Source organism: Bidens hawaiensis, unplaced genomic scaffold (assembly GCF_021521415.1).
Source record: "Bidens hawaiensis isolate Kalapana, Puna unplaced genomic scaffold, B.hawaiensis_p1.1 tig00012557_1, whole genome shotgun sequence".
In the NCBI taxonomy this organism is placed as follows: Eukaryota; Viridiplantae; Streptophyta; class Magnoliopsida; order Asterales; family Asteraceae; genus Bidens; species Bidens hawaiensis.
In genome coordinates, this window is record NW_027492029.1 from 191,961 (window position 1) to 207,150 (window position 15,190).

Here is a 15,190-nt window from a genome sequence, read left to right on the forward strand (position 1 = left end):
ACGACAAATCCTGTTAGATCCGTAGAAAACATTACTATAGAGGGGAGGAGGGGTAGAGGACGACCGAAATTGACTTGGGATGAGAGGGTTAGGCATGATTTGATAGACCTAAACCTCTCCGAGGACATGGTTGAGGATAGGAATTCGTGGAGAAGTAGAATTAAAGTTAAGGATTTTTAGAGAGAATTGAATACCTTAGGGCTTAGACTTAACTTATTTAGGTCACATACCATAATGGTATTTCCCTTACATATATTATTATTATTATTATAATTATTATTAGCTTTTATATAGCTGTTAAACTGTTATCTTATTATTAATATTATTATAATTAGTAGTAGTTTTTATATAACTGTTAAACTTTGACTTCCTTTATTTTGCTTCATACACATGTACTTAGAGCCGAGGGTCTCTCTAGAAGCCACCTCTTTATTCCTTTGGATAGAGGTACGGTGTGCCTACATCCCACCCTCCCCAGACCCTACTTATAGCTTTGTTGTCGATGGGATTTTACTAGGCATGATTGATTGATTGATTTAGACCTGTATTAAACACAATTCGTCGGCCACAAATCATCAACGGTTAATTTGCTCTCAAGAAAGTAGTCGAAGAAATTAGAAGTTTTGTGAAAACAAAAATCATCGCATTCATATAAATTGTAAGTTATATATTAATAATACTAGTCGTTTTTGTATACGACATTGTACTAATCTATTTCCGACGAAAAACAAGAGCATCGTTATTATTATTCTTACCACTTATTTAATAAAAAAGAAAACCAACTCAATACACCATTTACCAAAACAATTTTCTTGATTTAATATACAACATTACATAACAGAAGCAAGATCCCCAAAAGTTTTTTAATAGTTTTACATAATATATAGCCATGATTCAATATCTCCCTCCCTCCTTAATTTCCTCTCCCTCTCACACACATACACGTACACATACACATTCAGACACATTTGTATATAATTTGTGCATACATATACATGTATATAATGGTGTAAGCAAGTAAGCAACTTAATTTCTTGGGCTCAAACTCAGTTATCAAGAAGTGCCTCATGTATCTTCGCCTCCTATTTCTCTCTACTTTGAGCTTTTACATATTTTCTACAGGTTCGTTTTTTGTATCTGCGTATTTCGATTAAATACTATTTATCTTTATTACATTTCTTTATTCCTAACTCTCTCTAATGCTTGATCTTCCTCAAAACGCAGATATGATGTACGTAACGAGGGCTCAGATATCATCTACCGCAGCCGTGAACCTAAGTGTTCAAGAAAATCATGTAGGTGATTTTACTTAAAATTTACTTTTTCATGATATTATCCGATAAATCACCTTCATATATTGTAGTATCATCTTGTTATGTTATTTTATATTTTTTTTCATCAGTATTTCGCATTGTTAAATATAGGGTACACAATTGATTATGAACAGCTAAATGTTACTCTACACGGATACCCTTGACCTCCAGTATATTACCCTAACAATCTTATCACTTCATATAGGGTAATTGATACTTGTTGGAACTATATGTATTGATATTTTTAGTTGGTAAATTATAGGTTATAAATGTCAATACTCGTAGTTGATTAAAAATAAACTATCACCATTTTGATTTAGCAAATCAAAAATTATAAAAGGCATATATTTCTTTTTGAATTTTAGGTTTATTAAATATCTTAGATAAAACACTGTGAAAGACTAATTCTATTAATATATATGTAATATACCATGTAACAATCATGAAGTTGCTTTCTGTGACATATATACTTGCCTTGAAAAGGACAAAAAGTTCACGAGCCGGCATTTTTTTGCGAATAATATTTATTTAATCAGGTAAAAGAATTGCATACGAAAGTTACATCTATGGACTGTGGATGATATTCATACTTGCTAGTTAATTAATCAAAAAAGGCATAAGAGCTAATAGGTAGATTAAGAAAAAATAAACTAAATATAAATATGAAAGAAAAATCTTCAACTTTAAACTTGTATTTTTCATGAATAAATATGGTGTATGCTTGAGAGTAAAGAAAAAGGTTAAAATCATTTTAATTTCTCATATCTAAATTATGTATAGTGAAAAGTAAACTTAAGTTTAAAAACAAATTTTTGTTTTTCTGAACGACTTAAAAAAAATAGATGCAATTGAAAAAAGAAAGGGAATTGAAAAAGAAGGGAAAGGGAAGGAGTAGATGTCACTCTTCCAATATATATATTTTAAAGATTTAGTCTTAAACCTTGTATAATGTGATTAGCTAAAATTTTGATCTATCATGGCTTTTTACTGAAGCAACGGCAGAACATGGAATCTTCTAGAGATTCTCAAAGTTTATTCTTTCTCTTCACGCACAGGCAGATTTTAGGCTTTCTGTTCTTTGTTCGTTTCATTATGCCAGCTAATCCAGTTAACTGATGCTTTTTAGTAAGTTAAGCTGTTCATCTCAGTAACGCGTGGGAATCTGCCGAACTTATTACAAGAAAACACCTTCTTTATGTTTACTTCGGGGGTTCTCCTCCATCGGTCAATGTATTCTTACTTACCGAAAAGAAAGACTAGTTACGTACCGTAGGTAGAGCATATTTCAACACTTCGAATAACCACTTGACATTGACACCTTGGCCAGGTAGATCTGTCCCACTCTCCGGACCTCACCTCTCCTATGCCTAGGACGTTGTCTAGGCCCACCAAGAGCCATAGTTAGTTGTTGTTTCCTTTTGGTAGTTTTTTCTCGTTGTTGATACCGGCAAGACCCAGCCAGATGATGTATGCTGGTTGGTAGTGAGAGGACTCTTAGTACCTGCATACCCAAAAAGGGGCGCTGGTTAAAAAACAATCATTTTTCTCTTTCTTGCTCTCCCTTAGCAGCGGGAAAGGAGTCTATCCATCTGCCTAGCTTTGGTAGATTTCCCCCAACGCAATCCACAGAAATTCCACGAATCCCTTGGTGGATCATGATTAACTAGTTTCGGGTCTCTTGGATCATGGGCCAGAGCTACTTGGGTTTAGCCCGCTGAACATCATCTGTATCTAGTAAAAGATTGAAAAACAGGGGTCTACCCTTCTCCCCTACGTACTGATTGAAGAGGAGGGGTTTGAGTGGACTATCTTACGGTAATGGGTTAAGCTGGTTACAGCCAGTACTATGGAACAAAACCGTCGAAAACAGTCTTTCTAAAATAGACCAGATATGCCGAATCTGAGCTGAGAGATGCTAGGTCTCGCTATCGTGCCTCATAAGCCAACTCAGAATCTAAATCTTTAGTGTGTATTTCACTAATATGAAAATTGAAAACATACTTTCCACATTCTATTTTATCTTTTATTTGAATAAATTCTTCATTAGTGATTATTATGCCCTCGTTTTTACAGTCCTTATATGCTAAATAAAGAAAATTAGATAGCTCTAACCTTTTAATAAGACTCATATCGCCTCGTGCCTTAACTAAATCAAAAATAAGATACCTCCAAGATGACATGATTTATTTTTTTACTTTTGCCGATATAACATAGGATTTAACCAGTGATAACTGGTGTCTTTACCTATGGAATACAGATATACGATTAGATGGCAAGCATGGATACAACTAGGGCTTTTCCCAGTTCTATACGGGTGTCTTACCCTGGAATTAGAACATTTATTTGAACAACCTCAGCTATGAGAGGTTTCTCTCGTTGGGAGTAGAAACATCAGCTGGGACAGGCAAAGAATCATGAAAGAATCTAATCGTGTTAAGCATTTTGTGAAAAGAAAGATAGATCTTTTTTTTGATTTTGGGATTTTCCAAGTACCACACCCTTCTAAATATATATCTAAATTCCCTCTAGTATAGACTAGAGACAGACATGTTTATATCTATAGGGTAATAGTACTTTTTTGAAATACGAGGCCCAAAACCCTATACGGGGCAGTGAGAGGAGCTGCTTCTTCTATTTATACTTGCCCATTAGGACCCTTGCCCAGAGTTTATTGGTTCGTATAAATAATAAATATATCTTTGTCAAGTTCGGATAAACGGTAGTTAGATTGTATAAAACTCGAGTTCATTTGGCTTTAAGTTCTTTTGTTAGCCGGTATAAAGTTGGTTTTTCCTTATATGAAATCAAGTATGGTAATGTCTTTTTATGAATACATAAATTGTTATTTGATATTTTCTTGAAAAAGAAATTACAAAATTATCATAATTAAGAAAATCAGCCAACTCGTTGAGACACGAATTGGAGCCTAGAGGCAAGCCAGATACAAGATTGGTATCTAGCACGACTAGAAATGCTTAGTTGAGTTGGCTTGGCCCGTATTATTATTAGCTCAAGCCCGAGTTGATGTTGACTCTGCTTGAATGCTCATTAGAAAACCCTAATTTTAGGCCATAAAGTGATTGCGTCGAGGTTTGGATCTAGGGTGGATGGAAGTTAACCTGGGTACACGTTATGGACTATTCACAAGCCTAGTTCAAGCCAGATAAGACTTAGCTCGAGCTATACACTATGCAAGCGAATTCAGCTCAAAAAAGTTAACCCCCTCCCCCCGGACTGAACTTGGAGCTCTAGCACGACTCATTCAAAACTTGAGTCGGCTTGTTTTCTTTAAAAGTTAATATAGAGAATAGAGAAGCATTTGGCTTGAAAAAATAATTATATAACTTAATTGTAGGTGGTGATGAGTAATGGCATAGTTGAAATCACTTTATCAAATCCAGAAGGACACCTTACAGGCATACAATACAAAGGAATCGACAATTTGCTAGAAGTCATAAATGATGAAACCAATCGAGGGTAAAATGTCATTTTCATTATTCATCAATAAAATATCTTGTCATATTACGTTGTTTTGATTAAATATTATTATATATGTGGCTCTTACCCCAAATAAATATTGACGATGGTCGGTTTTTATTTTACTTTTTTTTAACCCAGAATATATATTCTATAAGAAAAATGTCTCAGAATAGCAACCAAGTTTCGAAAGTGTCCTACTTTCTCTAGTGTTGGTTTTTTTTTAACCCGACAGTTTTCGGTAAATAATTAAATAGTGTAAAACAAGATAATAAATGGGTGTTTGAAAAAGTTTAAATATTTGTTTGCATAAAAAGGGAAAAAAAAGTGAAAATCAATTAAAATTTTATATTCTTGCTTTTGGGTGTATTGATATTAGATACTGGGATGTTGTTTGGAGTCCACCAGAAAGTAGTGGAACTAAAGGTACTTTGGAAAGGTATTTGCATGATCTAATGTCTTACAAGATATTGTCTATATATGCTTTTACTAAAATAAGATACCAAATACTGGTTTATACGTAATAAAAAGGCTTGCAGGAACAAGTTGCCAAGTTATAGTAGAAACAGAAGATCAAGTGGAACTTTCCTTTTCAAGAACATGGAATTCTTCCCTTGAGGGCAACTTAGTCCCACTCAAGATCGACAAAAGGTTCTCGTTTTAATCACTGTTATAATAACTCTACGGATGACAATAAGACGAGTGTTAGAAGTCTCATACCCAAATCACTGTTATAATAACTCTAGGGATGACAAAAACTTGTTGTGTAAATTACATGTTAGGCATACCCATTAGTTTGTTAAAAGTTACCTGTTGGGATTATCAAATATAATTCTTACTATATTATCTTCATTTGATTTTTGTTTAGGAAATTAGAAATATAAAAATAATAGTGAACTAGTAGATTTATTACTCAAGGACTAATGAACAAGAATAAAAGAAAAATAGTTACATGTATGTATTATTCGGGTAATCGGGTAGCATGTTTCGAGTAATTAGGTCAGGTATCACATACCCATGAAACATTTCTAATGCTAATTTCATGTTTGATATCATACCCAACTTAATGTTCGTTTCAGTTCCATTACCTATATCCCGAATGTTTTGGGTTTTAGGTTTGTCCATTGAGTTCGGGTCCATTTGTCATCTGATCTAGATAACACTGGTTAAAAAAAAGTTTTAAGTTTGACAAACATTCGGAATATATGGTCGTTAACCAAAGTTATATTTAGGTATATTATGCTTCGTGGATCCTCGGGCTTTTATACGTATGCAATCTATGAACATTTGGAAGAATGGCCAAGTTTTAATCTAGACAATACAAGACTGGCTTTCAAGCTAAGGAAAGACAAGTAAATAATACATTGCTGATCATTCTTGTTGCATTAAATTTTAAACTATCTTTTTTATTCAAATTATAACATTTTTGTTGCTTAGATTTCACTATATGGCCAATTCTGATGACCGGCGTAGGGATTTGCCTTTGCCAGATGACCGCTTGCCGGGCAGAGGTGAACAATTAGCCTACCCTGAGGCAGTCCTCCTTGTTGATCCAGTGGAAAGTCAGTTCAAAGGAGAGGTTAATAATATGCTCTTACTTTAGCACCAAAACAAAAGAAATCTATGAATGACATAATTTTATTTCATGATTCTATAAATAGTATTTTTAATATCTATGCCATTGTAATCATGACAAGAAGCTAAGATATACTTCTATTTGTACACCTATAGGTAGACGATAAATATCAATATGCCGTTGAGTTAAAGGATCTTCGTGTCCATGGATGGATATGCATGGATCCGCCTGTGGGTTTCTGGCAAATTACACCAAGCAACGAGTTTAGGGTAGGCGGTCCTATCAAATCCGAGTTAAATTCTCATGTTGGACCTACAACTCTTGCTGTAAGTTTTCTTAGTTTTCTTTGACTATGTCACATCATGTTGCTTCATAATATGCAACATTGTCATATACTTCAGGTTTTTGCAAGTACTCATTATGGTGGAAGTGACTTGGTTATCAAGTTTGGTGAAAAGGAGCCGTGGAAGAAGGTTTTTGGCCCGATTTTTGTGTATATTAACGCTGTTACGGACGAAGAAGACCCTCACACGCTTTGGGATGATGCGAAAAAACAGGTCTAAACTTTAATATGTTGTTAAGGGGTGGGTAAAATTTTATTAAAACGAGATGCAAAACTTTAGGCATCACACCAAGGGTAAACTAGAGGTGCCCAAAATACCCGGTTCCTACCCGCGGGTATGACCTAGTATTGGATTTCTCCCCGGAGCCATGCCCGGAACCGGAAATACACAGTAAAAACCCGACCTAACCCTACCAGAAAAACACCCGGAAAACCCGGTCAAATACCTGCCTATACCCGGAACCGGTTCATACCTGACCTGGTTTTGACTTTTGTTGACCATACCTGGAACCGGTTCCTACCCGGTTTCTGGTTCCTGAAAATACCCGGTTTGTGCACCTATGGGGTAAAGTCTAGAAGTGTTAAAAAAACGGTCCGGAACAGGTTAACCAGAAACCGAACCGGACCGGTTCGTTTCTAAAACATTCTTTTCTATAAAATTGTTTTTTTTTGTTTCATATATGTGTATAGATGTCCAAGGAAGTGGAAAGCTGGCCATATGACTTTGTTGCATCAGAAGACTTCCAATCTAAGCATCAAAGGGGAACTGTTACTGGTAGATTACTAGTCCAAGATAGGTAAAATCGCCTGGCTTGATTATTTGGCAGGATTCTCTACAAGATCCATTTTCGTTCACATTTTTATAATGTTTGTATGTAGGTTCATTAATACCACAGGCTCCATACCCGCAAGTGGTGCTTACGTTGGGTTGGCACCGCCCGGAGATGTAGGATCATGGCAAAGAGAATGCAAGGTAAATCAGAATACATAAATCCTTTAGCCTTGGCTATTATTAGCTAGAGACATATTTTGATAAGATTGTAATATTTCTATATAAAGAATAACAAAATATTTCATTAATCAATATTGTCTCAGTGTACTAAACTCCTTGTTTGTTTACTAGAAATACCAATTTTGGACCGAAGCAGACGAGGAAGGGTATTTTACCATACCAAACATACTTACCGATGAATACAATCTATACGCTTGGGTCCCAGGATTTATAGGCGATTATATAAATTCTACGATTATAAATATTACTTCAGGTTCTAGTCATTAAAAGTTAGGTCAATTTCTACTCATTGCTTAAACTTATGTTTAACGAAGAATAAACTAACAGGTGTTAATATCGACATGGGTGATCTTGTATACGAGCCTCCAAGAGACGGTCCAACACTATGGGAGATTGGCTTTCCTGATCGCTTGACGGCTGAATTTTACATTCCTGATCCTGACCCAAGATATGCCAACAGTTTTCTTCTAAAAGATCCTAATAGGTTGGCAGTACCCTTACTTATTGTAATTAGTATTGTAATGATTTGTGATTATAAATACTTTTATTTTCGCTCGATCCTATATTATTTTAGGGTTGTGATTAACGTCCCACCCCCTCTCTTTTTACCTGTTACATTTTCTCTTTAACTTGTCACGTCATTAATATTTCCATTTTCACACTAAAAGATAATAGAAACTTTAAGTTGATGAAAATAATCTTAGACGTGCCTTTAGCCGAACTAATTTATTTTATGATGGTAGAAAGTTAACATACCCTAATCGAGATTATAAATATTGTTAGTTTCGTTTAATTGTCCCCTAAATGATTGAACAGGTTTAGACAATATGGATTATGGGACAGATATACGGAACTATATCCCGACAATGATTTAGTATACACGGTCGGAGAGAGTAATTATACAAAAGATTTCTTCTTTGCACATGTTCTTAGGTATGCTATTTTCGTGTTTGTGTTCGACTATTCTATATGGCTAGATTCAAACTTTTCATATACTTGTTTTTCGTTTTTTATTGTAACAGGAAAACAAATAATGACACTTATGAACCGACAACATGGACGATAAAGTTTAGCCATTATAATGTCAACGAAAGTGAAACATATATACTGAGAATAGCACTTGCTTCTGCACACCAGTCTGATTTGCAGGTACTTGATCAAGATAACATATGCATACATTAAAACCTTTATTAAAGCGTTAACTTTGTAGGTGCGTGTAAATAATTTGAATGAGGTTCCTTTGTTTTCGACTGGGAAAATCGGGGGAGACAATGCGATAGCAAGGCATGGGATACATGGTATATACTGGTTGCTGAATATCAAAATACCCTGCATCAGTTTGTATTCTCATGGAGAAAATTCAATCTACATAACACAAGTAAACAATCAAAGTCGATTTCAAGGAGTAATGTATGACTATATCCGTTTAGAAGCTCCATGGAGTTACAACATCAACATAAACTCTTAGTTGTCAACATAACTTTACTTGATTTATCTAAGAAATATATGTGTTTAGTGTTAATAAGTTTTTTTTATCATAATGGTAATGTTAAAAACTCGTTTGTTTATGTTTGTCGATATATGGGGAAGAGATTAATGAAAATATTCATTCAAACCGATAAATCTTTCACAACATAAACACTAAAAGAAAAAAAGTAAACTCTTAGAGAAACAAAAATGATATGCTGTTGAATGAGAAACCAGTGCATGCATCAATAAATTTTTGTAAAAAATATTTTATATTTGTGAGGTACAACCAAATATTCTTTGGAAGACAAAACTTACATAATGCAAAATTTCAATATCTAACTTGTTACTACAACAAAGATAAGACCAATGATAGTTAATAGACTAGTTAGGCTAACAAGCTTCAAGGGTTCAGGTTAACCTAACGCAGGTCGTGGTGTCCCTCTACGTTTGCAAAACGTAGAAGGAGGTTCACTAGTTTGTTGTTTGATTATTGTAGTTCACCGAAGATCCAGAACCGTGATGTTTGAAATCGGTTCTTGGATGATGTTCTTGATGAAGCTATGAAGTTATTGAAGTAAGAAAGAAATAAGCTAAGAGCATATTTCTCAAGGAAGAAGTAAAGATCAGGGAGAGTATGATATCTGCCCAGATCTTGGTGTGTTCATGTTTATGGTTAAGTCCCCATTAATAGAATGAGAGACCAAGCCTTTTGTCCAGTGTACAAACTAAGTGACCTCCAGTTCGCTTAGAGGGTTGACCTTTGTGGGCGGGAAGCTTTGGACCGTTGGTCCATGATTAAAATAATAATACTTTATCTGAGCATGTCTCTTGCTCAGAGGGAACAATGATGTGATCAGTGAGTTGACATCGTACTGTAGAACGTGGGTACTTGTTTACATAAGTTTGGGCGGGAAACGAAGCTTTTAACCTTTTTAGCGTTAATGTGTGGAAGCCTTTTTGTTAACTCCTTAGGCTACCCCCGTCATCAGCCCCCCAAGTCAGAGGAATTTGAGAGATAAGCTCAAAGTCTTCTGACTTTTGCACACATTTTGTTTATTGCTTAAAGGCTTCGAGGTTTGTAGGCTTCAAGGCTTTGTTCAGTTTTGGTTATTTTTTGAAAATTTGAAAAGACAGTTGATGTGATGGTAACTGCAGGTTACGGTTCCCAATGACTGCTTTTTATTAATAGTTATCAATAGTGATAACTACTCATTTCCTTCAGTTTCTTCTTTAAATCTTTCACAATTTCCTCCAAACTTATTCAAGTTTTCAATCCTTTCATCAGGTTAGTTTTGATCCTTCATCTTTACTTCAAAATTATGGTTGCTAAGAAAGACCTTTCGGTCAGTTTTTCCCGATTGACCCAAAAAGAGGTTGAGTCGTTTTGTATTGAATGGGGAATAGGGTTAAAGTATAAACCAATTGCTCCGCCGGTCGATTCTTCAATCGATCGTTGTCTAGTATGCTTCATTGCTCTTTATTGTCGTCACTTTGAGTTTTCAAATCTCCGGCATCCGTTTTCAATCTTTGTTTTGAATGTTTTGGAATATTATCGTGTGTCATTTGGTCAGATTCATCCGTTAGGGCTTGCTAGAGTTTTACATTTTGAAGTTTTATGTAAAGCCCTAGGTTATGACCCTTCATTGTTGAGTTTTCGCCGTTTCTTTCGCTTAGCGAAAAACGATGATTGGTACACGTTTGAACACACACAGGTTGACACATGTTTGGTTTCTTCGACTGTTACAACCCTCGGTTCTTGGAAGGACCCTTTTTTTCTTTGTTTCTGATTCTATCCTTCCATTTAAACCCGTTTGGAGACAACCCGAGGTTGTTCAAAATGAACCAGAGCCGTCCGAATCGGAGTTGAATGAGGCTTTTATGAAATCGATTAGGAAATGTCCGTCACGTCTTCGCCCTTTTCCCGAACATCTTCTTGTGTTGTTAGGAATAAGCAAAATGTGGGACAAACCTAATCGGGATCCCGTGCTTATGAGGGATAATAAGGGTATGCATTTGTTTGTCCCATATTTGCTTTATTTTGTTGATATGTTTGCTAATAGATTTCCTTTGCTTTTTGTAGTTACGTCGGCTTTGGATTTCTTGAAAAGTGATGACACTTCGGACGTTGGGTTTACGAAAGCTGCGGCTATTGGTGATGATGCTACAGTTCGGGGGAAAGAGGGTAGGTTCGAAGGTTCAGGGTATGTGGGAGTTCCAAACGTCAAAGGGTTTACCAAAGCTACTGCTCCTAAGGCTTCTATTCGTCGTTCCATGCAACGTTTGTTGAAGTCTCCATGCCCATCATCTTCTCACGAACCTATTGAAGTTAGCGAGGATGTTCAAGTTGTCGAAGATCAGGGTCCAGGTGTGGAGGTTGAAAAGGAGTAGGGCTTGGTTGTTTCCAAGAAAAAGAAATCGACTGGCAAGAAGGTTGTGATGCCGATGGTTCAAGGGTTGGATGGCGATGCAGTTTATGTGCCGGAGTGGAATGTGAAGGTTGGTGATAGCTTCAAAGATCCGGATGTTTGTGTTGATGTTTTAGCCAATTTTGCTCCTCCTGGTGTTCGTGAAACTATTTCTGGTATGGAAGGTGATTCTATGTTGTCAAGGTTGATCTTGAGTTCCTTCAACCTTTCTGCCCTTTTGGCAGAGGGTGTGACTCGTTTTAGGAAAGGGATGCAGGAATATGAGGATTTTTCCAAGAAGAAGGAGGGAATGAAATCTTCCATGATGGAGATGAAGAAAGAGATTGAAGGTTTTTCGAAGAAAGAGAAAGGTTATGTTAAGAAGATTGATGAGTTGTCTCGCGGCCATGAGATTGAGCTGGCAGGGTTGAAGAAAGCCATGGAGACCGACAGGGCTAAGTTAGATGCTGACCGGGAAGCCTTTAAGGTGCAGAGGAAAGCCTTCGAGATGGAGAAAGAAGGCTTGAAGGCTTCGGTTACTCAGACTCTAACGACAACAAGTGGCTTATTGAGGAAAGAGAAAGGTTATGTTAAGAAGATTGATGAGTTGTCTCGCGGCCATGAGATTGAGCTGGCAGGGTTGAAGAAAGCCATGGAGACCGACAGGGCTAAGTTAGATGCTGACCGGGAAGCCTTTAAGGTGCAGAGGAAAGCCTTCGAGATGGAGAAAGAAGGCTTGAAGGCTTCGGTTACTCAGACCTCTAACGACAACAAGTGGCTTATTGAGCACGGGTTCCATCAGGTTGTAACTTATTTGCTTCATTCCAATGAATTTAACTCGGTGTTGGGTGATGTGTACACAAAGCTACTAGGCCATGGGAAGCACTTGGGATTTGTGCAGGCTTCAAACATCACGAAACCGGTCAACCTATGGAGCAATCGTCCCTGTTCAACCGTGAAGCTTACAAGCTCTTCATGGATTCAGTTCGTGCAATGGAAAGGCTCACTTACCCTTATGTGGGTGAAGTTTCGTCATGCTTTAGTAAGCCTCTTTCTGTGTTGCAGGGTTTGAAACCAACCGGCCTCGATGAGAAAGTTGTTAAAGAGGTGCTCGAGTCCTTGTCGAAGAAGCGCTCCCATTCTGGTGATAGTGAAGAAACTTTATCTGGGGGCAGCGACGAGTCTCATGCAGCAAGCCTCGAAGGCTCGGCTGTTGCTGATGTTGGCCCTGAAGTGAAGAAGTCCAAGAAAGCTAAGCGTGGTAAGGCTAGTACTTCGAAGCCTTCTGTTGGTGTTTAAAACATTTTATTCGTAGCTTTCTTAGCACTCTTTGAACAATGCTATGTAATCTTTGAACAATTTAGGATTTAGCATGAAACCCTTAAGGTTTCTGCTCTTGTGGTTGTTGTTGGCCTTTGTTGGCCGTTTAAACATTATTATGGGAATCCTTGTGATTTCCTTTGTTTAGCCTAAATGGCATGTTGGTTGTAGCCTTTTAAGGCTTTGTTTATGAATCGTGATGTTCTATGCATTGTATTATGGTTGCTTGTCTTGTTAGTTTGATGTGTTTTTAGCTAACTTTCCTTAAGAAGTTTTAGTGCTGCAGTCACTTTAGCTTCAAGGCTTCATTAGGTAAAAAGCACATGTTGACTATCCTTTGTATCATTACTTAGTGTATGTTTTTGTTTCGTAAACTTTTTCTAAGTTTAAGGAACGAATTGGTGTAGGCAGTTCAGACCTGTCTATGAGACAAGTTTTAGTTGAAAATTTTTCTAAGTCTCATGGAGTTGGATTGACATAGGAACTCACCCCTTATATAGGTTCATTTAATCCTTGAACCTATTGAGCGATGTGGCCTGGGAGCTCATCCCCTTACATGGCCCTTGCCATGGAGTTTCTTGCTAGGTTCTCAACCTGATTATAGGATAGTAAAGACAAGTTATGACAAAAACTTTATCATTCATTCAAGAGGTTGTTGTTCACAAAAAGGAGAATTACACATCTCTTGAAATACATTTTAATACTTTGACTAGGCATGGAACCTTTTAAGGGTTTTGCCGTTCCAGTGTCTTGGAAGCTTTTTGCCTTCTATGTCGGCCAGCTTGTAGGATCCACCCTTGTGAGCTTCGAGGATTGTATATGGTCCTTCCTACTTTGGGCCAAGCTTTCCTTGATTTTCTTTTTTGCTGGCCTCATTGTTTCTAAGTACAAGGTCTCCATGCTTGAAACGTTCATATTTCACTCTTGCATTGTAATAAGCTTCCATTTTCAGCTTGTACTTAGCCTCTTGTATTGCGGCTTGATCACGAACTTCTTCGAGGAGCTGCAAATTCAACATGGTCTCATCGTTGTTTGATTTGAGATCCATGTTGAGTGTTCTTTGAGTCACAACTAACTTCTGCTGGGATTACAGCTTCCGATCCGAACACTAGGCTGTAAGGCGTTCGTTTGTGGCTTGTCTTTTCGGTTGTTCTTATTGCCCATAGGACATTTGGGAGTTCTTCAAGCCAATTGTTGTTATGCCTTCCCAGACTTGTTTTGATTCATTCTACAATGGTTCTGTTTGTTCTTTCAACTTGGCCGTTGGATTGTGGGTAAGCAACCGAGCTGAACACTTGGGTGATTCTGAATTCTTTGCACCATGTGCTAAAAGGCTTCTCAGCAAATTGTTTCCCGTTATCCGTGACCAACACTCCTGGCAGCCCATAACGGCAAATGATGGTTTCCCATACGAAGTCGATGACTTGTTTGCCCGTTATTTTTTCAAGTGGTTTGACTTCAGGCCACTTGGTAAAGTAGTCAACAACTACTAGCAAAAATTTTACCCCACCCTTGGCTGGTGGGAATGGACCAACAATATCCATTTCCTATTTGTGGAATGGCCAAGCCGAGGAGATGGGACTAGATCATGTTTTGGGCTTTTGGGAACTGGTGCATGAATTTGACAGGCTTCACATTTTTTGAGTTGTTCCGTTGCATCTCGGTACATGGTAGGCCAGAAGTATCCGAGGTTCATCAATTTTGCAACCACCGTTCTTGGCCCAAAATGAGCTCCACATATACCCTCGTGAACCTCTTTGATCAGATATTAACTTTGTTTAGGGCCCACACATCTCAGCAGTGGTGCAAGGTAGGCCTTTTTATAAAGGATTTCTCCTTGCAACACGTACTGTCTGGATTTGATTCGAACCCTTTTAGCCTCCGTCTGGTCCAGAGGTAACTCACCATTTCTGAGGAACTTTTCTATGGGAGTCATCCAATTGGGACCTTCTTCAGTGATTACATCTTGAACCTCCAATTCTTGAATTGAAGGAGTTTTCAACACTTCCACCAATACTTTCTTGGTGAGATGTGCAAATGTAAGGGATGCTAGCTTGCTCAGGGCATCGGCTCTTTTGTTTTATGATCTTGGGACTTGTTTTATGGTGCACTCTTGAAACGTGGTCATCAATTCTTTTGCTTTTTCACGGTAGTTCTTCATGTTGGGCTCTTTGGTTCCATAGCTGTCATTGACTTGACTTGAAACGAGCAACGAGTCTGTGAAGACTTGTAGCTTTTGGATCTTCATCTCTTTGGCAATCTTCAGACCAGCGA

At 37.3% G+C, this 15,190-nt stretch overlaps 1 protein-coding gene across 2 annotated transcripts; it reads left to right on the plus strand.

The window, feature by feature from the left end:
• Positions 1 to 838: 838 nt before the first annotated feature.
• Positions 839 to 9,503, plus strand: LOC143541384 (rhamnogalacturonate lyase B-like). Of its 2 annotated transcripts, XM_077034222.1 has the most exons (16): positions 839 to 1,122; positions 1,225 to 1,295; positions 4,669 to 4,790; positions 5,170 to 5,229; positions 5,322 to 5,441; positions 6,023 to 6,142; positions 6,228 to 6,369; positions 6,522 to 6,692; positions 6,768 to 6,923; positions 7,400 to 7,506; positions 7,589 to 7,682; positions 7,833 to 7,974; positions 8,049 to 8,205; positions 8,538 to 8,654; positions 8,744 to 8,870; positions 8,932 to 9,503. In XM_077034222.1, exons 1-16 carry the CDS (start codon positions 1,068 to 1,070, stop codon positions 9,187 to 9,189), a joined length of 2,019 nt encoding a protein of 672 aa, XP_076890337.1. In that variant the 5' UTR covers positions 839 to 1,067; the 3' UTR covers positions 9,190 to 9,503. The 2 variants fall into 2 exon arrangements, with proteins under 2 accessions (XP_076890337.1, XP_076890338.1); XM_077034223.1 differs by lacking the exons at positions 839 to 1,122; positions 1,225 to 1,295 and having other exon boundaries at positions 4,675 to 4,790; positions 5,330 to 5,441.
• The last annotated feature ends 5,687 nt before the right edge of the window (positions 9,504 to 15,190 follow it).

Excerpts from the sequence above, each read along its gene's own strand:
- LOC143541384 (XM_077034222.1), top strand. The coding sequence starts at position 1,068 with ATGTATCTTCGCCTCCTATTTCTCTCTACTTTGAGCTTTTACATATTT. Across the intron at positions 1,123-1,224 it reads CTTTTACATATTTTCTACAG|ATATGATGTACGTAACGAGG; the intron begins GTTCGTTTTTTG and ends CTCAAAACGCAG. Across the intron at positions 4,791-5,169 it reads AATGATGAAACCAATCGAGG|ATACTGGGATGTTGTTTGGA; the intron begins GTAAAATGTCAT and ends TATTGATATTAG.